The sequence below is a fragment of the Sprattus sprattus genome (genome assembly GCF_963457725.1).
Source record: "Sprattus sprattus genome assembly, chromosome: 3".
NCBI lineage: Eukaryota > Metazoa > Chordata > Actinopteri > Clupeiformes > Clupeidae > Sprattus > Sprattus sprattus.
Window position 1 is genome coordinate 23,162,440 of NC_137922.1, and position 23,736 is coordinate 23,186,175.

Here is a 23,736-nt window from a genome sequence, read left to right on the forward strand (position 1 = left end):
ACATCCCACACTTTGAGCAGCAGAAGAAGGGAAAACATGTCACGGTTTGTGGCCCTCTGTAACACGCCACCAGTCAGCCGAGGAACTCAACCCTCAATGGCTGCTGTAATAAACCCCAATCGAGTGCCCATACTCAATACTCAAAAGATAATGTTGGAGAAGGAACGTCTGAAAAATGTGAATGAGGAATTTATGCTGATCGAGGGGAAATCAATTAACGACCACCATATAGACCATTTAACTTAATTTGATGCCTGATTAATTTCCTATCTAAAATATGCCTGATAACATGAAATCATGTACTGATGTATGGCAATGGCAGTAATTAGTAAATTAAGACTATGGTTGGAGTTATAAAGTAATGGGAGCATTAAGTTAAGCTTGGTGTTAGTTGAGAGTTATTTGACAGGTTGTTAAGGGGAAGGCTGGCTGACAGCTGTTCGATGACCTATGGCTTATTTTTGTGTCTAAAGTAAGATGTTCGAATTGAGTATTTCAAAATATTGTGCTCCCTTTAAATCACACAAAAGATGTCCGTCAGCAAATCTTTGTGAAGATGAGGTTTTGAAAATATACAACACTGATGGCCAGAAACCGTTTTTAATAAAGATTACTGTATAAGAAAGTTCTTTTAAGGATAAGGTATCAGAAATTTCCAAAATGGCTCATTTAGACGACTTTATGATTGAAAGGAGGAAATGACTGAAATACATTTAATGCAAAGTACTGTATTTATTATTTTTTTAAGAAGATGACTTCAGGCAATCAAAGATGATTGCCTGCAGCTTTGGCTGAACCGTGTCACATCAAAGCGTCACCAAATGCTTGTAACGATCAAAGGAAACGTATCTTATTGGATGACAGCATTTTGACTCACTTACGTATTTCAATCATATCCTTATTTTTAAAGCAATTTGACTGTCTAGACAAGCCCCCTCCCCAGTTTATGAATATGTGATGGGGTCCGGCTCTTCAGAGTGGCATCTCTGGCTTCCGAGTGATTATGTTGGGTTTCACTCTATTGCTTTCAAATGCTTCCCAAATAACAGCAGACTGGGAAACAGATTCAAGAGTTATTGTTAAGGTTAGATACACATCAGATTAAGACCAGACCTAAACCAAGTCAAGGCTAGATTCACTACAGATCAAGGCTACTCTAGAATCAAACCTGAATTTGCCTAAACCAGATCCACAACACCTCAGGGGTAGCCGGATTAAGACTAGGATCAAACTGCACCAGGTTATGTCTAGACTAGATCCACACCAGATTAACACTAGGATCAAACTGCACCAGGTTATGTCTAGACTAGATCGACACCGAATTAAGACTAGGCTTAAACTGCACCAGGTTATGTCTAGACTAGATCCACACCAGATTATGGCTAGACTAGATTCACACCAGATTAAGACTAGGCTCAAACTGCACCAGGTTATGTCTAGACTAGATCCACACCAGATTAAGACTAGGCTCAAGTGCAGATCCACACAAGATCCATGCCGTATCAAGGCCAGTTCCAAACCAGGCACTAGTAGATTCAAATACTTTATTTGCCATTTGCTCAGGTACAGTTGTGCAAATGCATTGGCCTACTTGTGGGGGTCTCAGTCAAGTATGCATACAAAAACAACAAAAGGAATGATAAAAAAAGATACACATAATAAAAAGTCCAAAAGTAAACTAGACTCTACCAGTCTGCCTTAAGTCTGATATTAAACATCTTTAGTGTGGTATATAATGCCTTTAGTCTGGTATTAAAAGCCATTAGTCTGGTATTAAAAGCTTTGGGCTGAGTGCTGAACCAGTGGATGACACTGACTCTGTAGGATGCTGCACCATTGTGGAACTCTGGATGAATCATATGGGAAGAATACAGCTCATATTTGGACAGTACTTTCCAAAAGATGATACAGTGATACGATGATATAATGTTATATAGCTGTAATGATGGAGACAGTATTTATGAGCCTTCCAAACTTTTTGCAACTCTTAGGGAAAGTTTCTCCCTCAGCAAGTAAATTATAATGACATTTCCTCATCTCAGCATCTTCAGCAGCAAAAGGTTAAGCTGAAAAAGGAAGTAGACCAGACAAAGTTAAATTGCATCCAGATGTCTGCATGTCAGAAGCACTGATCTTAAATGAGAAAGAAGACAAAATAAGCTAATGAAATTTCATATGATATATACAGGATGTATCTTTACAGGATGTAATCTGTTGTCTTTTAAGATAGTGCAGCACGGCGATCTCAATGCGAGCATGTAATCTGTTGTGTTCTATTTCAATGCGAGGATGCAATCTGTTGTGTTCTATCTCAATGCGAGTGTGCAATCTGTTGTGTTCTAGCTCAGACCTGTCAGGCTAACACACACCCCTGTCTGAACGGGCGCTGCATTCCTCTCAGCTGGGCCTGCGACCGGGACGACGACTGCGGCGACAATTCCGACGAGCCACCGTCCTGTGGTGAGTGTGAGCGGTGAATGCATGCAGTCGCCTACAAGCGGAGAACAAGTGGTCGCACTGTGAGCCGCTAATGAAAATGAGCCTCAGACATATGGTGGTGAAAACATACAGGACAGGCTAACAACATGTTGCCGAGACTGACTAGTTCATGTGGACGGGACATACAGTACGTGTGGGCTGAGCTGGAGCTGCAAACACAGACATGCCAGATGCACAATTAAATAACAAGTGGTCACACTGAGCAGTTAATGAATATGGGCCTCATAAACATGTGGTGAAGTGGACTTGGTAAAACATGCATTACAGGCTAATGAGCAGTTATTGTAGATGGGATTAGCATGCAGTGACTTTGGGTGATGAACACATGCAGTACATGCGACATGCATGTTTTGAACCTGTTAGCAGAGGCAAGCCAATTGCAAGTGGCGAGTTTGAACGGTGGTCGTATGCAGAAAGGGCATATATATAGTGAGTTTCATGTCAACACATTTTCTATTTATTCGTTCATTCAAATGAAGAGCTCCTTTTACTTTTGTGTTTTTTTTTTAACTTTCTTTTTGGCCTCATGGATGGCCAGAACATGGTCAGAAGGACATGAAAGCGAATATCCAGCCATGGTCTGTATTGGGAGCACTAAGTGGTTTAAGAGACGTTGTCCTTTTAAAAAAGAAAAATGTGTGAACGGATTAAAAAAAGAGAGAGGAAAGAAAGAAGGGAATGCAGGAATGCTTTGAGTGATGAGTAATAGCTTGAGGGTCTGGGTACATCCATACGTTAGAGCTGGGATCTGAAGTGCGCACACACACACACACACACACACACACACACACACACACACACACACACACACACACACACACACACACATACGTTAAAGCTTGGATCTTAAGTGCTGTTTGACGGTGCAGAAGGTGAGGTCTGTGCAAGTTCACAGGGCTCCGGTGCTTTGTGGAGACACATCTTACGGAAACAGAGGGCTATAAAACACACACACACACACACACACACACACACACACACACACACACACACACACACACACACACAAACACTCTCTGTCTCTCTTTTTCAACAGAGGGCTATAAAACATTTTGAAAAACGCAGAGTGCAGGTCAGCGTGATTCTTTCCTTTTTTTCTTTGAGGGAAAAGAGTGGAGGCCTCTTTAAAAACAGTCCTATGGTGTACAGGCTTTTCTTGTTGAAGGCCACATATCGGGGCTTATGTTTATGTGAAGCCTAGCTTCATGTTATCAAGCAGTAGTATATGACTCTTTGTGTGCATTAGATACAGTGTACAGTATATTGAGCTATAAATATAGATAAATAGAGAGTGTTTTGTATTTGCTGAAACTTGTTGATTTGTGACTGACTTCAATTCAATACTGTGTGTCTTTGAAAGGAAATGTGTTTGTTTGTGTTTGACATTGAAGGTCACTAGTGCTTGCTCCTAGACAGATGTGTATATTGAAGAACTTTTTCTTTTGCTTAGGAACCATGCCCTGTAGTGCATGTAGTTTATGTTTCTCTTTCAGTTGAGTACCCTCGTAATAGATATATTCCTTGAGCAAAATGAAAGACAAGAGAGTGTTTGTCTGGAGCACATGACCTTCCTTGTTGTTGGTTGTTCCATACATACCATTGCAAGTATAATGACTTATTGACTGTTGACTTCAACAATCTAGTCTTGTCAAGTATGGGTGCCTGTCGCAGAAACTCATGTTATCTTCAGCAGATGGCCAACACAGTTGAAACCGACCTTTTCCTTGGACAGTTTTACAATACAAGCCCCTACAGTGGACTGCTCAGTCTCAGCCAATCATTAAGGCTTTTGTTTTTGTCAGACACCTTGGGAGCCAACCTTTTGAGGGTTAAACACGCTTCCTAACACCCTCAAACCTTGTTAGGATATCAAAGCCCCTGCCACCCATAAGCAGCTAGAGCCGGCAGGGGATCCTGGGTCACTGTAATTGAACATCGCCGATGCTCCGCCACTCGTTGTAAATAAGACAGCAGCAGCCCACTCTAATGAGGAGGTCGGGCGCGGTCCCCTCTCCCCCTGCCTCTCTATTTGACCTTTGACCTGACGAGGAGCTCTCAAGCACTCGCCAGTGCAATTAGCAAGTGGCCCTTGGCATGGAGAGACACAATGCTGTGGCCTTTGTGAAGCTTGACTCATGCATTTATGAGAGGCGTTTGGGGAAAGACGATGACACGGCAGGTTATTTTCTCTTTCTGTCTGACCTTGCTGGCTTTGCCTGGAAGGACACTGAGACTGACAAATCTACATTGAGGGTACACTAGTGACAACAATGTAAAGGTATCCCTAAACTACTACAAGGTCAGATGAAAATACTTTAGTTATGTTTGATATTATTTGATGTTATATGATATATTATAGGATTACAGCAGTCCTGTGAGAGAAGGATCGTGGATCACATTTTAAGAGGCGATAATCCGTGTGGTATTAATTCTAAGATATTGCGTGGTGAGGACATGATCTGGAAAGCATCAGTCCAATTAAAGAGGTGCTTTATAGGTCAAACATAATCCATTTGTCATCTGGTATTTTCATACTGGCATTTTGTTTTTGTATGAATGTAGGGGGTACATAGCAATGTAATTACATACAAGACGATTGGGACAGATTACCCCCTGAAAAATCATTACTCCAATAAAATACTGCATCTAGGCGAGAAGAACTTTCTCTAATTAGGAACAAGAGAGGGAATGTGGAGAGAGAAAGAGAGAGAAAGAGAGAGGGTAGAGAAAGCTGTTGTTTTCTTCATTCAGTGCTGAAAATATGGCCCTTTGTCATATTTTTTTCTAGCTTTGCTTTATAGAGTCTGTGCTTGAACTTAATTTAACATGCAGGCCACCCTGTAGGTCTACACTGCAGGCGTTCACACTGCCAGGCCGACTGAGAGGAAGCAAGGGGCCATGCATAGTTAATTTGTTAAATTACAAGGAAATTAAACGTGATGTCACGAGAGCCAGGATTTAAATTTCCCCTGAATAATGAATCGCCTCACAGTGCTTCGTCAAGGGTGCCTCTGTGAGAGCATTGAGTCTTGTGTGCTATTTGTTTTATGAATCGCCTCACGGTGTTTCGTCAAGGGGGCTGCTGTGAGAGCATTGAGTCGTGGGCTCTATTTGTTTTATAAAATGCGTACGTGGCCCTCAGTGCCTTTTATAAACAATGTTAATTTGTCTGGGCTGCCAAGATGATTACATTTTCATGCAGACATTTGCACCTTTGAAACACTGGACTGGGGGTTCATTTTGTAATGATGTGCTCATACTGTGTTAGCCATATCATCCATGTCCGTGTCCATCTTTGGTACTGTTATTAAACCTTTTTTATTGGCTATTAACCTTCGAAGTCTATTTCATTTAGCATAGTTTTCTTTTGTTGTCAGAATCACTAAATTGGCAAAAAAGAAAGTTTTACTTTTACTTTGACTTTTATCGCCCCAATAATCAGAATTTTTGTAATTGTTCTGCAGGGAGCCTTCCTGAAGGCCATATTTCTGTCTTTAGAGTGGCTTTAAAGTGTCCCAAATTACTGCAGATTCTCAAATGAGTGCTGACAGGAAGAAAAAAAAAGTTCTATTGCTTCCTTTTTTCTTCCCTTGTGTGTTGGAAGAAAGGACGTGCATAAAACGAGCAGTAAATCTGAGGCTCGCATCTCGGCTGCACATGTCTTATCTGTGGCTCAGAAGGCACGGGCTCAGGTTCAGGCTCAGCTGTGAAATGTAGCAGTACATTTTCATTTATGTTTCCTATGGTGAGGCTTAACTCCGCCTCGCTGCCCGGGCACAAACACCGACACGGCGCAGGGTAATTAAAGTTAACGCTCGGCTTGCTTAAATCAAAACCCAACGAGAGAGTGAGCCTGCGTGCGCGTCTGCCGTGAAAGCACTCTCGCTCCGCCTCCGACGACGCTGGAGTGTCTGCGGGCTGTGCCGCTTCGCAGAGTTAGCCTCCTCGTCAGCTGTGTGTTAACACATTGTGCCAAACCTACTCAAGCTGTGCTCTAGGGATGGCAGAGGTGTCTCCAACTGTATGAAGTCCTGATTTCCAAAATCTGTGCAGTACAGTTACATTTTTTTTCCTTTATATTTTTCCACCATGTCTTGGTTTGCCAGTGCTTGTATTTGACCATTTGTGAATGGAAAAGGAGTAAGACTACTGAATGTGACAAAGCTGTGCATCAACGACATGGTTTGATAATAATCACATTAAAAACCCTTTTCCGTGTTTATCTTATCATAAGATGGCGTGATTATGAACTAGCAAAGTGGAATATGTTATTGCATTGTAATTAAGGGTCAGTGCAGCTGCTATAAATGTGTTATTAACCTGTTATTAAGACTCTCTGTTCTTTTCTTCCCGTCCCAGTTTTCCCTACATGTGAACCACTCACACAGTTCAGCTGCTCAAATGGCAAGTGCATTAGCGTGAAATGGCATTGCGATTCAGGTGAGAACGCACACACACACACACACACACACACACACACACACACACACACACACACACACACACACACACACACACAAACACACATGCTTGTTTAAACTTCATATGTACAGTTCCAGAAGCACATCTCTCACGTTCCAGGTACAGGTCTCTCTTAGTGAATTGAGACCAAGAAAAAGCTGTAAAAAATATTTGAGATGGAGGACTATCTTTATCCGTCATGTCTGAAGTGTGAAGTATAGCAATTATATATGCACTCTTTGTCTTCAGGACCACATGAAGCCAAAAATGCATTAGTAATTACTATTCTATATGTGTGTGTATGTGTATGTGTGTGTGTGTGTGTGTGTGTGTGTGTGTGTGTGTGTGTGTGTGTGTGTGTGTGTGTGTGTGTGTGTGTGTGTGTGTGTCTGCCTCTCCCTCTGGGCTGAAGAGGATGACTGTGGGGACGGGAGTGATGAGCTGGGCTGCGTTCATGCCTGCTCTAACGCCCAGTTCCAGTGTCACAGTGGGAAGTGTATCCCAGAGCACTGGGTGTGTGACGGGGACAACGACTGTGGAGACCTCAGCGATGAGAACGCCACATGCAAGGGCACAGGTCAGTTCACACACATTTACTACTACACGCGATATTTGGTTCAGCCAATCCATAGACATTTGCGCAAATCATCATCTACAGACAATCAAGGTTGGAGAAAATCAAGTGTGAAGTTTGTGATGTGTACATTTAAATTCATGCATAGCAACCAGCTACTTCCTGTCATTTAATTGTGATGACCACATGAAAAACATATCAAAAGACCAGTGGTCAATGTTTTGACTACTTATTTCAAGGTTAAAGTTAAAGGTTCAGGACATTCTTTAAAACAAATACTTTATATGGATACAGAATGTCTATACATTAACAGACATATGAAAACTATATGAATCATTCTTTTGGCTGTCAAAAGAAATCAATTGTCAAGAATGTAATAGCTGAGCTGCTGTGACAGCTTTTAGTCGGTTTAGAGGTCGTCTCCATTCTGTGCAAATTCAATGGCTTCTTTGTGAGGAGAATTCTGCTCCATACGCACAGCATGCTACCATATTAGCCCTAGCTATCAACAACTGACCAATAAAGGTATGAAGGATGTCTGAGATATGAGCAGTGAAAGTATATATTTAGTTTTTGTTAAATGTGAACAAACTCTTTGGTCAATAAACGATCTCAATGTTTACCAGTTAAAAAAATTGTGGAAGGCTGGAAGAACATCGTTCCTGATGAGGGGATGAATAGTTTGTGTACTATTTGTACACCTCAAAAAAGCTAGTTATACACAGGAACAGATCTTAAATTCTTAGTAGTATTGGTTGGGGACTTCCCACAGCAGCCAACCCTCTCACTCTCACATGCAAGTACTCATACTCAACACTCTAACCCGACAACTGCCCAACCATAGATCCTAAACAGCAGGATACAACAACGCACACACGGTGACAGACAGACAAGAGACAGCCGCACCACATACCACACCTTGTTCCTGGGATCCATAAAGGCTTTCCCTCCCAGAACAACATGCACTGCTTGTAGCCCACAACTACTAAACACAACAACATGACTGCCCAACCAGAGAACCTGAGCAGCAGGATACAACAACAACAACAACAAAGTTGCCTTCATGAGCATTTCACAGGTTTTTTTTTTAAGCAAGCACCTTCCTGTGTTTCATTGAATTAGACCTGTGACACTTCTAGAAGTAGTGACAACAGATACTCCTCAAAGTATTCCTTAACAAGTTTTCACATATCTATGTACAGGTTAATTCAGGACCACTTGCTACAACCACTTGCTTGCTCGCAAAACCAACAGTTTGTGGTTCATTTAGCTACAAAACCTTTTACACCTATCTCCATGGGTCCTGTTCCCTCGCTTCCGTACCTGTTCCACATAATTTAGCTTCTTCCTTTCAAATGTTACGTCAACTGCACCTTCAAAGGGAATATTTAACTCAATAAGGTAAACAATGCGCTCACACTCAGAATTCAACACCATGTCTGGTCACATAGCAGTCACAGCAATGCACTGTGGAACTTGCAGTTTTCTTCCGACATCAGCCAGCATCTCTATCCAGTTATCCTCAACTCAACCTCAAAATGCAGCTAGGCTCTGATAGGTTTGCATTTGGCTGGTGATGTAGGTAAGCTAGGCTCTGATTGGCTGGAGATGCAGGTAGGCTAGGCTCTGATAGGCTTGTATTTTGCTGGTGATGTAGGTAAGCTAGGCCCCGATTGGCTGGTGATGTAGGTAGACTAGGCTCTGATAGGCTTGCATTTGGATGGTGATGTAGGCTGATTTGTTTTTGTTAATGTTTGATGGATTTTACACACTGTCTAATTCAGTCTCTTTCTTAACATCCTTTTCTGTATCTAAACTGTTCAAGGTGTCTCACTCTCTCTGTCTTTACATCTTTCTTTCTATCTTTCTCTCTCATTTTTCCCTCTTTGTCTTAATCTCTTGCATTCTTTCTCTCTCTTACTCTCTCTCTCTCACACACACACACAAACAAACAAACACACATACACACAAGCTCAGACAAATTAATTTGTTTGCTGAAGAGAATAGCTGTGTATTATATTTTTAAAGAGCAGTGCAAAGATGCCACAATACATGTTGAATCAATCAACTTTCCCATGCTACTCTGCATCTTAAGTGGGCTATCAGTGCTTTGGGGTATGCTCAGGAGGTCTAGGCAACAACTAGTATTCACTATCAGTAGAACGGAAGAAGAAGATAAAAAAAAGACATATCCTTTTTTGTTTCATATCATTCTCCATTGGGAGTGCTTATTCAAACCTTTATGTCACAGCTGTCTGTGCAAACCTTTATAAATCACAGAATAACACAAAGAGAAAAAAATGCATTTTTAAGAATAAGAGGCAAGAAGAAAAATATCTCTCTGATTATACCACAAATTATGCGTTTGTTGTGTTGTTGTTTACAGAAATGCTGTGAGCAGATACATAGACATGAGTGTTTATTTGAGCACAGCACCTTAATTGTAATTTCGTGTCTGTGACTGTATCTGATTTGCCTTCTTCTCACAGTTTCCAAACCAGTAAGTGAGCTGAACTCTTAAAGTCTTTTATTTTTTTAACTTTTATGTAACATTTTTGTTTTGGTTGGGCATAAATCACTTAAACAGATGGGTCTGAACAGCTGCTGATGATTTGATCAGAGTTTTGAAGCACATAGATGTCCACATGTCTCTGTGAGGTAGATGCTGCCAAAAGAGAAGTGGGTGTTATTATTATTAATAGGCAAAGCGTTTTTACTTTGTATCACTTGTACTACCGGTGGTCAGTATTTTAAAGCAATAATTCACAAGGGTCCTTTGAAGAGACCTGTAGCTGAGCACATCCCAGGGAGACAGGGAGAAGACATGCATATATCTAGAGTGACAGCTGTAAGCTGTAGTCCTGACATGGTGGAGATGAAACCGCTAGGCTTGAGTTGTAGCTTTAAGGTTCAACCATTACTGATCCTATAAGAACATAAAAAAAAAACTTAAACAGACACTATCGTACACAAACACACACACACACACGCACACACACACACACACACACACACACACACACACAGACACACACACACACACTCGCACGCACACACACACACACACACACACACACACACACACACACACACACACACACACACACACTGTATGTATAAAGGGGTTTGCCACTCTATTGATTTACACATAATATATGAGCAGGGAGGCCTCTGCGCCTGACGCCGTGTTCCGTTGCTAAGTGGGTTTAATCAGGTCTTTCTTCTGGTAAGGGAGGGACCCTGGCGGATTTGAAGCCTTTGATCTTCCTCAGACACTTACATTTCACTGGCTTGTCACCGGGATGTGAACACCATCCATCAGGCTCCCTCCTCAGACACTCTCTCAGGGCCTCATTCACTGTGAAGAGTCCCAGCTCTCTAATCATCCCAGCTGTGTGGTCAGCCAAAGACCTTCTGTCTGTGAGAGAGAGCGAGAGAGCTAGCTCCATCAGCCAAGACACTCAGTGGGCCCACTCTATGTTTCTCGCTGACATGATATGTTTCCTAATAACTGATTTATGGGTTGATGAACCTCTGTTGATTTGTTAAATTGTTTTTAATTTTCATTTGGTTTTGTATGATTTAACATTTATGAAACTGGAGAATTGACTGTGTGGGTGTTTGTTAGGACCACAAGACAACATATTTCCTGTCAGGAAGCAGTACAGTACGTGCTGTCCTATCCTATGCCATCCCACGCTAAGGATGGCTCTTGCCTGTGGGTGAATTAATCACATTTAGGATGATAATGGGCTGCTTGAGATTGTTAGGGAATGAGAGTGAGGCTCCTGTTCTCCTGTTCACTCTGTCACTGATGAGGTGGAGGGCTTTTAATCTGGGTGAAGAATGTCTCCTGGCGATTCAATTTGTGCTCGGGAAGATTTGAGAGAGGTAGTGAGAGAGAGAGAGAGGGAGAGAGAGAGAGAGAAAGAGAGAGGGAGAGAGGGAGAGAGAGAGAGGGCGAGAGAGAGAGAGAGAAAGAGAGAGAGAGAGCGAGAGAGAGAGAGGGAGAGAGAGAGAGGGAGAGAGAGGGAGGGAGGGAGAGAGAGAGAGAGAGAGAGAGAGAGGGAGAAAAGGGTAGGGTTAGAGAGAGAGAGAGAGAGAAAGAAAGATTAAGACAAAGGAAAACATTAGAGAGAAAGAAAGATATAAAGAAAGGAATGAAGAAATATGTAAAGACAGAAAACAGAAAGTGAGACACCTTCAACAGGGTAGACACAGATGAGGATATTAAGAAAGCGACTGACTTTGTCTTTATGTAAAAACCATCACACACCACCAACAACAAATCAGCCTACATAACCAGCCAAAATACAAGCCTATCAGAGCCTAGATTACCTACCATTTTCCCGGAACCGAGCCAAGTTGTCAGTTTATCAATAAAACCCAGACTCAACCACTATTCTTGTCACCACTAAAGACATATTTCTTAAATCCATGTCTTGGCCTTATGAGAGTTTAAGATGGACATATTTACCACAAATCTCTACTGTCCAACCAGTCTGTGCCCTCATGACTGCCACAGTGAGAGAAGAAGGGAGAGTGAGCTGAAAAAGAGAGACATAGAGTGAAAGACATTTATTTCCTGCCAGGTTTGTTGCCCCATTTCTCTTCCTCCTCTGTCCCATGTTGACAGATAGGGGCATCAGTGCCAACCTCACTCAGCACAGCTGGCACAAGCCTGCCCCCTCGTCGCGCCAGCACATCGGCCAGGGAACACTGCAGCCTCTGGGTAGAAATGTCAGCCCTTCCTGGCCGAGTGACCCGATGCTTATCATGGAGATGTTTACCTGTGGCAGGGGACGCTGACGACTGGCCAGGCAGGGTGAAATTAATGGGCTCACCTGAGGTAGATGTTTACCTGTGGCAGGGGATGCTGATGGCCAGCCAAGCAGGGTGAAATGAATGGGCTCACCTGAGAGGAAGACATTCCTCAGGGAGACGGCCTTGAATGAGCTCCTCCTGTTGAACAGCGGGGATGGGTTTCAAAGGAATACTGATCTCTCTCTCTCTCTCTCTCTCACTGTGTGTGTGTGTGTGTGTGTGTGTGTGTGTGTGTGTGTGTGTGTGTGTGTGTGTGTGTGTGTGTGTGTGTGTGTGTGTGTGTGTGTGTGTGTGTGTGTGTGTGTGTGTGTGCGTATAACCCCAGTGGCCACAGCTCCGGTGAGTGAGTGCGGTGAGGGGGAGTACCACTGCGTCGCCGATGGCACCTGCATCCCTGAGCGCTGGCGCTGCGATGGGGACAAGGACTGCGAGGACGCCAGCGACGAGACACACTGCCAAGGCACCCGCCGCGTCTGTGACCCCCAGGCCAAGTTCACCTGTAAACTCTCAGGTACGTGCCCCTGCCCTGCCCTCCTGGCTGGAGGATTCCCCACACTGCTGCCGTCTGGAGCTGTGCACTGATCCCAGATCTGTGCCAGTTCTTTTCCAGAGTTGGCCACTTGCCCAGGCCATGACAATGAGGATCCGCACGATTGATGTAGAACAGTGAGCGATGTATTAACACTTCATTTTTTATTCTGTTAATAAAACCACACTGAGGAGAAAGTGCTGTACTGCAGCTTGCTTTGGCTACAAGTGTGTGTGTGTGTGAGTGTGTGTGTGTGTGTGTGTGTGTGTGTGTGTGTGTGTGTGTGTGTGTGTTGTGTGTGTGTGTGTGCGTGTGCGTGTGCGTGTGCGTGTGCGTGTGCGTGTGCGTGTGCGTGTGCGTGTGTGTGTGTGTGTGTGTGTGTGTGTGTGTGTGTGTGTGTGTGCCACCACATCTCAACAACTGAACATGTTTCACTGAAGTCAGTTATCATGTGTTGTGCACCTCTGTCAATGTCTGTACGTTGCTACAGACATCATGTGGAATGTGTTAATGTGTTACTGTCCTCTCCTGAGATAACTTCATGTGTCTGGGTGTTAAGGAAAAATGCAGCCCGGGGTTTTATTGACTCATTTCACCTCATAGCGCAGAGCTCATTTCATCTCAAGGGTATCATCTCATCTCATCTCATGTCTCTCCCTCACACACGCTATTTACGAGACTTTAAGAAGGAGTGTTTAGGTTCCTTTTCTCAGGACTCTCCAGAATAGAAGCCACATGTCTCTAACTCTGAGCAGGCCCGGCTTGCCAGAGGCTCTCGTGGCCCAGGATGGATCAGGTGGAGGCTGGGAGGGTGTGTGTGAGTTAGTGGTGTGTGTGTGTGTGGGAGGGGGGTGTAGAGCAGGCTTTTCTGTCTCTTATCGGTGCTCTTCAGTACAGTGCAATAGAGATGTACATGTTCTACCCATGATCTTGGTGTTGTTAGCACATTTCTGTACCAGTCGGGCTACAGGAACACACAGAAACACAGGAACCTACAGAAACACAGGAACCTACAGAAACACAGGAACACACAGAAACACAGGAACACAGAGAACCACAGGAACGGACAGAAACACAACACACAGAAACAAAAAACACAGAAACAAAAAAACACAGAAACACACAGGAACACAACACACAGAAACACACAGAAACACAGGAACACACACAATACACAAACACAATACACGAACACACAGACACACAGGAACACAACAGGAACACACAGAAAACACAGCGACATAAAGAAACAGAGGAACACCACAGAAACACAGGGAGATACAGATCCAAGTTGCATCATGGTGCTATTGCCATCGTAAGGTAAGAGTGGACCAAATGGCCGTCTCTTTGTCATGCATCCAACAGTCTGGGGAGAGTTGTGGCCATTTGCTGGATCTGCGCCAAACCAAGTTCACACGTTGGTCAGGTCAGAGGTTAGGTCAAAGGTCAGGTCGGCTCCAGTTTGAGAGTGCGGCAGCACGTTTGCTCTGGTCAGGGTCAGCACAAGTTTAGATAGGCACGTAAACAAGATAAACCCCCGCGCGACCCCTCTCACTCAAGCAGAGCATCAGTGGGGCGTATTGACAGACGATGAAAAGACAGCGGCGCGTCACGTCACAAACATTATCATAAGCCCACGGATTTATTTAGTGTGGTGTCATGTCAGATGGGGAGATAAGTGATTGCAGGCAATTACCCCCAGCCAGAGGCCTGTGGTGAAGTACATTATGCAGGGACAATGACACACACACACTCACACACTCAAACACACACACACACACACACACAAGCGCACACACATACATACTCACACACACACACACACACACCATCTCTCACTGATGACAGGGGCCTGTGGAGTACATTATGCAGACAAGACCAAAGACCAAAATGAACCCGCTCTTCCCGCTCTGCTAGTGCTGCGGTTGAGGCCATGTCATTAGCTTATAAGGAGAATTCCTGACATATCTGAATATGTGTGTGTTTGTGTGTGTCCGTGTGTTTCTAATGAGTGGACCAATGTTTTATGTCTTTTTGTGATGAGGGGACCATGGGGTGTGATTTGTGGGAAGCGGTAAAGTGTATAGTGAATTTAAATGTAGAACTTGTTAGTGATCCTTTGAGGGCGACAGTGGTACAGGAGGTAGAGAAGTCGTTTTGTAATCAGAAGGTTGCTAGTTCGATACCCTGTCGAAGCGTCCTTGAGCAAGATACTGAACTCCTAATTGCTCCTGATGGGCAGTGTGTCATCAGTATTAAATGTGTATGCATCCTTGTAAGTTGCTTTGGATAAAAGCGTCTGCTTAATGACTAAATGTAATGATCAAAACCTTTAGGCACATGCCAGAACTGTCTATTTGTATGTATTTACTGTTGTATGCAGTATATGTGTGTATCCGTCTTTTCCACTGGTCGGCACATCGCGATGCTTGATTTAGAGCGCTGATAGTAAGCATGTTGGCTTGGTAGCTGGCCGTGGTCCTGTGATGCCTGTAGCAGAGATTGCATGTGAGCGATGTCTGCTATGGATAAGGGGTAATAAGGAGTTTAGAGCTACTAGTGAAAAGGAGGAGAATGGGGAAGAGGTGGGACATTTTCCTACGCTGGAACGTGTGATGTGGTTGACAGGTAAGGAGGGTTTAAATCTCCTGGAAAGTGGGGTGAGTGATGGCTGTCAATCTATGGGTTCACCCCGAGCTTTGTATAGAAAAACATCTTTAAAGAGCAGTGTTGGCATTGGGGTGTAAGAGAAACCCATTCTGTTTGGGCTCTCTATGGGCTTCCCGTGTGGGTGTCTGTCTGCGACTGTCTGGTCTTGTATCTTGTGACTGGGCACATGGGAATTGTGGAAGGTTGAAGTATTATGTGGGAGAGTAGTTAGGAGTGTTAGTTAGGAGATTAGTTAGGAGAGTAGTTAGGAGAGTAAGTTAAGATAGTTAGTTAGGAGTTGATCCAAACCTAGCGGTATGCATAGCTTTGCTGGTTCATTGACAGTGTGACTTCTAGACCACAATTTTGAATGCATTCCCTACAGACTGGGAACGCGCAAGTGAAGTGCTGAATTCATGTCTGGCTCTGCAAAAAAAAATACTCAGCCCAGGGTTTTATGACATTGAAGTTATGGAGTGCCGCAGAGCTTCTAAAGAGCCTCATCTCATCTCATCTCTCTCTCACACACTATTTATGATGCTTTAAGGAGGAGTGTTTAGGCTGCTTTTCTCTCCAGAATAGAAGCCACATGTCTCTAACTCTGAGCAGGCCCGGCTTGTCAGAGGCTCTCTCGGCCCAGGATGGATCAGGTGGAGGCTGGGAGGGTGTGTGTGGGTTTGTGTGTTTGTGTGTGTCTGTCTGTGTGTGTGTGTGTGTGTGTGTGTGTGTCTGTGTGTGTGTGTCTGTGTGTGTGTCTGTGCAAGACTAGTGTCCTACCAGTCGTCCGGCAGCCTCTCTCTCTCTCTCTCTCTTTCTCTTTCACTCTTACTCTCTCTGTCTCTCATTGCAGTGCATCCTCTGTACCTCAGAGTTGCAACCTTTCTTCAGTGACTGAGAGTTTTAATTCTGCCCATCCTAAAGTTAGAATGATCAGGGTGTTTTTGCGAGACGAGGCCTTGTGTGGTTGTTTTGTCACGTTTACCTCCGAGTCTGTTCAGCATTCAGTGTGCAGCCTTGGCCTCGGCCTCGCCCCGTTGCCTCAGCAGCCGTAAAAGAACTGTCTTTTGAAATAGTTTCTTTTCATTAGAGTGACTCCTCTCTCACATCCTCAGCATCGATAAGAGATTAAAGTGAAAGTAGGCTGCCACACCAGGCAGCTGTGGCAGTTCAAGTGCTTCCCCCCCAACCCCATAAACCCCCCCACCACCACTTACATTTCACCTCGGCTCAGGCATGCTCTATTCGCCCCATTTCCCTCTGTCTGGTTGCTAGGAGATGCTCATATTTTTTTTATTCCAGGTCAAATAATGTGATGTTTTTCTAAATTTGATAATATCAGTGTTCTTCGGCCATGACCACTTCTATCGAAGAATAGTACGGAGCCACTGATCCGTTACACCCTCATTAGTTTCACTGGACAGGCCCCATCAGCTCAGATCACTTAAGAACGCTAGTATTAAATTAGAGGGATTCTCAATACCTTTAGATACTATCTATGAGAAAAATGATCTCGACGGATCATCTTAACCGTAACAGATGCGAGTTGGCCAAGCGGTCGCACGGATGAACGTTTTCCAACACAGAGAAATGATACAAAAACAAGCCGAACCAAAACAAAGAAAAACGCCCTGAGGCTTTGCGAGAGAACATTTTCCCAGAAACCTCAGTGTCCTCACCTATCCCTCTGCTCCCCCCTCCCCTCCCTCTCTCCTCTCAGGGAAGTGTATCAGCCGTAGTTGGGTGTGCGACGGCGACCACGACTGCGAGGACCACTCAGACGAGGAGGGCTGCGAGGTGCCCGCGTGTAAACCCCCACACCACCCCTGTGCCAACGACACGTCTATCTGCCTGCCCCCCGAGCGCATCTGCAACGGCCGCAGAGACTGTGCTGACCACTCGGATGAGGGGCCCTTCTGCGGTAAGAGAGATCAAGAACACGCATGTGCGTGCACGCATACACACACGCACACCCAAGCACGCAAACACACACACACACACACACACACACTCTCTCTCACACACACACACACACACAAATACACAATCAAACATTCACACCCACACACGTGCGCACACTATTAAGAAACATAGAGGCACACTCAGGAGACACTCATGACTAATGGTGCAGTCAGTCATATAACAGTGTGTGTCAAGGTAGCTGAGCAGTTAGCTCTGTACACGCGCCTCTCCTTGCCAACGTGCCACCATCTGCCAACATGCTAGCCCCCCCACCCCCACCCCCACCCTCAATGGTCACAGTTTCAGGCATGTTGTGAGCATGCCACTGGAGTAAAGGATTTTACATTTTTTGGTGAATCCTGTGGGTCGTGGGACTCCCAGAGGACGGACGTCAACATTACTCACGTGACTGGACAGGCATAAAAGTCAACGGGAGTGGGCGGGAGAGAGACATTTTTTAGATTTTAATTTCAATAAACGCTTCTTCATTTACTGTGAACGATTTAACATAGATAGCCACCACCCTATCAGATTCTTCTTCTTCCTGTCTTAACACAGATCACTGTTTTCATTATTCTGCAGTGCCTCCTAGTGGTGTTACACTCAGTGCCAGTCGAGAGGATTAAAACATGTTCATTTAACACTTGTCACAAGCAAACTTGTTCAGCTCAATGTTACAAAAGTCTGTATCATGTTTTCTCAATGAAATGAGACAACTTCTTTATCATTACTGGCACCTTGGCTAGCTAATGCTAGCTACTAGCAGCCTGGGACAAATCCCTGCAAACTTGCTGCGACCATTGCAGCTACTAGCAGATGCACAGGGCTGTTGGGGGCCCCAGTCACTCCCCGGGACCAGGTCAAGTTGAGACTGATAGCTTATTGATGATAGGGAGGTAGAGGTGATGTGATGGCTGCTAGCATAAGTGACCTGTGTGAAACGTTAGCGTAGCTATGTCAGTGTCAAACATAGGCCATTCTGTTGAACAATCAAAATATTAAGTTTAATAATAGATTAACAATCTATAACTTCAGTTTCATAGTGGATTCATATGACAACGCGAACGTTTGTCGATAACACACGCCGTCCGATAATTAACACCGCTACGATAGGTGTTTAGCGTTTAGGTTTAGCAGAAAAGAGGCATACACCTCCTGGATGAATGGATCAATGGTGGAGTTAGTTGTCCGATGAACACAGGGGAAGCCAAGGCCACAAAAGGGTAATGGGAGAAAGACAGAAGGTTAGAAAAGCTAGATATCGAAAAACATTCTGTCAGGGCTTCATTTGTGCTGGAACAGGATATGGGATCTCTCTTTTTATTGACTGACTGCGTGTCTGGTATCAAAAGAAAAATAATAACATAACATAACATTTTAAAAGATGAATTTTAACTTACAGACATGAATGTATTGATATCTTACAGTTTGTAGGACATTTTATTTCTCCAGCTGCCCACCCAAATCAGATAAAAGATTGGGGCATTTAAACGCCTTGAAATGCGTTTGAGAACCGTTTGGACTCACCAAGAAAAGATGTGTGGACACAGTTTATGGCAGCCACCTATGTTTTAAACCAAATCCAGACCCAGACAACAGCCGTCAACTGCTGCACCCAACAGCGACAAACGCAGAGAAGTACCGATGATAAATACAATGCGTTCTGCAAGCTGTGTTGCATTGATATAGATTTCATCTCAAGGGGAACACGGGCTCCACACACACAAACACTCAGCATCCCCCTACACCCCCTGCCTCCCCCAGTTGCACACACACTCTCCACTTCCGTGACTGTTTTTCTTTTCTCTGGCCTGCCAGAAACAGCACTCTATCTGTGGTCCGAGACCTCCAGATTTACAGCTCAAAGCCCCGTAGACTACGTATGCTGTGACTAATTGTGATAGACATGCTGTGCATGAGATGAGAAATTTAACAGCTACACACAAGTTTGCTTGTGGTGTGTCTGAGTGTGTGTATGTGGTCGTGTTGTTCAAATACTGTTAGATTGTGTAGATTCTGTTGCAGGGCATAGTGGTGTGGTTGTGTAGTTGTGTGTGTTGTGTTATTGGCAACGATACTAGAATTTGGGATGTGTTTACAAAGCGTGTATAGCATGGTTGATTGCCTTGACTTGCATCCATGAAGTCTTGTATATTGCGTATTGAGTCTGTGTTAGAGCATAATTTAGGGTGGCCAGGGGGGCTGATTGCCCCCGCTGGAGAGCATCAAATAAAAATCATTCATTGCCTAAAAATGAATGGGAACACCTGAACAGGATTGGGCCGTAGTCTTTCTTCTGGGATAGGGTAAGGACAGGAATGTTTTTTTGTTTTTTTTCTGTCATGGTAGTTTTCTTGTGGGAGTATGACAGGACAGGACTAAAAATCCAACAGAAGTCAACAGAGAGGTCTGTCAGGTTGTGTACCAGGTATCTATCAACATTAGCTACAGTGCATTCCCCACCCCATCATGATAGAACTGAAGTAACTGAGCTTTTGTGATCCGTGTATCTTGGTAGACCCAGCAGGCCGTGAAATCTGAAGAATCCTCAAAAGTCTATATGACTAAAGACAACATAATCCCCAGCCCTCTGCTCCTCCGCTCTCGTCTGTCTTCTTCCCTCTCCCATCTCTGGGATTTGTAGGTTTTTTCTGGACAGGCTCCAGGCACTCTAGAACAGATGGAGGCAGCATATTAATTCTGATGTGGGATTAAAGAGAGAACATAGGGAAAATAGTTGGGGGAGTACAAGGGGTCTTTGACCGTCTCGTCCCTGTGGTCAGTGCAGAACCCAAGCTTTGTTCCTCTGGCTGATGACTGAGGAAGACAGTGGTGAAGTTTAACAGTCCATTGTATTTAAAAAAAAAAATAGGTCTACAAGTGCACACCATAATGTTAAACACTCCTATCCAATTTGCCACAGGCTGACCGCTAGATTGATCCCTAGATTGACCACAAATGCAGTTGGATGTGATTCACGGCATAGAGATGCTCCTTATTGTGCAAGAGCTTGAGTAAGTGCATATTCACAAATTTGATCTATGACCTTTTTTCTTTTCATAAACAGGGCTGACAGCACAATGTGCTTCATGAAACACACAAATTACCATAAGCTCTGAAAAAACAACTATTTTGACTTCAGGGCACCAAACTGTGCATGGGAATAGTTATGATAGCTGCTATTCCGGTGTGCCAGTGTATGTGCCTCTTTGTAAATATGAACCATGACCTAATACAATTTCCTTGTAAATATGACCCATGACTTATCACGCTCAGAATAATTTACAACAGCTTACATTTACATTCACAAATATAAATAAATAAATACTAAATAACTGACTGAATGAATGAAAGAATGAATGGATGAACGAATGAACGAATGAACGAATGAATGAATGGATGAATGAATGAATGATTGTATGCTGCATCCATACCTACATGGAAAGCTAAAATAAATGACTAGAACTACATACTGAGTCTGTGTGAAAGCAGTGTGTCTGTGGCAGACCATTTCTAGATCGTCTGTGGGGACGGGTGCAAATTAAAGTTTTTGCTAGACAGGTTTGAGATGATCTTAATCGGGTCATTGTGGCGTAGCTGAGAGAGAAGCAGCTGGGTGAAAAGAGTGAGTGTTTAAAAGCCAATTATTTTTGTGGCTTTCCTATCCCTTACATCTCTGGAGGTTGATTAACCAGAGAGAGAGGCTCGTTGTGAAATATTCCTGTGAGCCTCCAAAAGTCGGACAGTTCCCCTACAGGAGAAACTCAATACGGAGCCGGAACGCTCCACGGAGAAATCTCAATTCTGGCTCGTTAAGGAAGCGGAGGAATGTCTTAATCATGAGGCGGAGTCATTTTCAACAATTTGCCTCCCGTCTCAACCTGTCTGGACCTAACAAGCACCAGAGGCGTCTGGCTCTCAGGGCAAATAATAAGAGACATCTGTGGAGAGGGTCAAATTGATTTGTTTCAGCGACCGGTGCATTGTTTACTTTTTTGAAGTGAATGTAAAATGTGGTCAAATAGCATGCAAACTAATCTCACCCTATTTAGGAATGCCATTGGTCTGTGATGGAAGTCTTGGCATTTCTCTCAAGGGTTTTATTTAAGCAGTCTACATAAATACAGTTTCCATCATATGGTTTTGAATAAGAGCTAAATTATCATTACATGTTTATGCTCTCTAATAGATTGTTCCTCTGTTGGTTATCTTTAAGATTGGGCAAGAGATAGCTTTTGGAAAACCTATTCATTTTCATCTTCATTTATTTTCAAACTCTTGAAGATATCTCCTATTTTCTTCTTTTGGGCCAAACAGTCGCTCTATTTTATTACACTTCATTCGCCCCTGTAAACACGGGTGGGAAACCCCTCCAATCCCTATGCTCTGGTCATGTTCACTTCCTCTGGTGTGCAGTGTTGCCAACTTAGCGACTTTGTCTCTATATCTGGCGACTTTTCAGACCCCCTTGGCGACTTTTTTAGCAAAAAGCGACTAGCGACAAATCTAGCGACTTTTTTTTTTTTCATTTGGTGGATTTTTGTGTTGACAAAGCACTGAAAAAGCATCTCACATATCCTGTTCTGCAGTTCATGTTACAACTGATCTCACGAGAGCTGAGAACAGCGAGGGCTGTCATGGTCTCCTCTCCACTCACATAGCGCAGTCTGACGAAATAACAGCAACATATTAGAACTTTGTATTCGCGGGAAAAATATTAGTGTTACCCCGTCAGAATTGCATATTGTGCGCATCCGCAGCTTATTTACATATTATGCAAATTAGTTGATTACGTCATCTAGCGACTTCTGGCGACTTTTCAGAGGGTTTACAGCTACTTTCCTCACAGAAAAGTTGGCAACACTGCTGGTGTGTCTTCTTCTCCTCCTGCCTCCAGGCCTCCAGAGCCGAGGGCTATGGGTCTGGTACTCAGAGCTGAACACTAAGGGTTGGGTACTGAGAACTAAAGGCTAAGGGTTGAGTACTGAGAACTAAAGGCTAAGGGTTGGGTACTGAGAACTAAAGGCTAATGGTTGAGTACTGAGAACTAAAGGCTAAGGGTTGGGTACTATGAGCTGAAGGCTAAGGGTTGGGTACTGAGAACTAAAGGCTAAGGGTTGGGTACTGAGAGCTGAACACTAAGGGTTGGGTACTGAGAACTGAGTGCTAAGGGTTGAGTACTGAGAACTAAAGGCTAAGGGTTGGTACTGAGAGCTGGGGACTAAAGCTAGGCTAGTCCCTATTGATCCCTACAGCCATTCCTCTCCTGCTGGTTCCTCTAAATGTACTGATATTACAACCAGGAAAAGGGCATTTGAGCTGCTGTAACATTCTCCTTCTTTCCTTCCTTTTTTCTCTCCCCCTACCCCCACCTCGTCTCACTCCCCTATATCTCATGCCCTCTCTGCCTCCCTATTTCTCTGCCATATCCCTCTCCCCCCTCTCTCTCTTTCTATCTCTCTCTCTTTCCCCTCTCCTTGTCTCCTGTAGAAGAATGTTCTGTGAGGAACGGAGGATGTAGCCACCAGTGCTCTTTGGCCCCGGGCAGAGGGGTGGTGTGCTCCTGTCCCACAGGGCTCCATCTTGGCTCAAACGACCGCAGTTGCGAGGCGGTAGACTACTGCACCAAGCACCTGAAGTGCAGCCAGGTGTGTGAACAGTACAAGAGCACGGTCAAGTGCTCCTGCTACCCCGGCTGGAGGTTGGACCCCGATGGCGAGGAGTGCCACAGCACAGGTAAACATGCTCAGCTCTGACCTGCCCCTCACCTCCTGTGTGTTGGTGTTTGTTTGTGTGTGTGTGTGTGTGTGTGTGTGTGTGTGTGTGTGTGTGTGTGTGTGCGTATGTGTGCATGCGTGCATGCTTGTGTGTAGGCTTGTGCGTGTGTGTGTGTGTTAGTGTGTGTGTGTGCAAGACTGAGAAAAAGGGGAGAGTTAAACCAGCAGTGAAGGGAAAGGAGGGAAAAGTTGAGGTCTCACTATGTCCTGTACTGTTTTGTATTGTTCATGCACTTCAATGTCATGCTTTACCAACTCTGTTTGTGAAGAACCAAATTGATTTGAATCGAGTTACGCCATACTGGGCTTCATTGAGTTGAATGGAATCAAGAATACGCACACACACACTCACACACCCACACACACTGTTCTCATATACAAACACACACACACACACCCTCACACACATACACACTGTTCTTGTACACACAGTGCTCGTTCTGGTATTACCGTTGGCTTGAGGC

At 44.1% G+C, this 23,736-nt stretch overlaps 1 protein-coding gene across 1 annotated transcript in view; it reads left to right on the top strand.

Moving 5' to 3' along the window:
* Positions 1-23,736, top strand: part of lrp1ba (low density lipoprotein receptor-related protein 1Ba) — a gene marked incomplete at both ends in the record, with an annotated part of 268,441 nt that overhangs the window by 88,673 nt on the left and 156,032 nt on the right. Inside the window, 6 exons of the mRNA XM_080836005.1 lie at positions 2,344-2,460; positions 6,859-6,939; positions 7,373-7,537; positions 12,684-12,869; positions 17,254-17,454; positions 22,986-23,231. Coding sequence (XP_080692131.1) covers positions 2,344-2,460; positions 6,859-6,939; positions 7,373-7,537; positions 12,684-12,869; positions 17,254-17,454; positions 22,986-23,231 — 996 coding nt within the window. The remainder of the gene's footprint in view (positions 1-2,343; positions 2,461-6,858; positions 6,940-7,372; positions 7,538-12,683; positions 12,870-17,253; positions 17,455-22,985; positions 23,232-23,736) is intronic.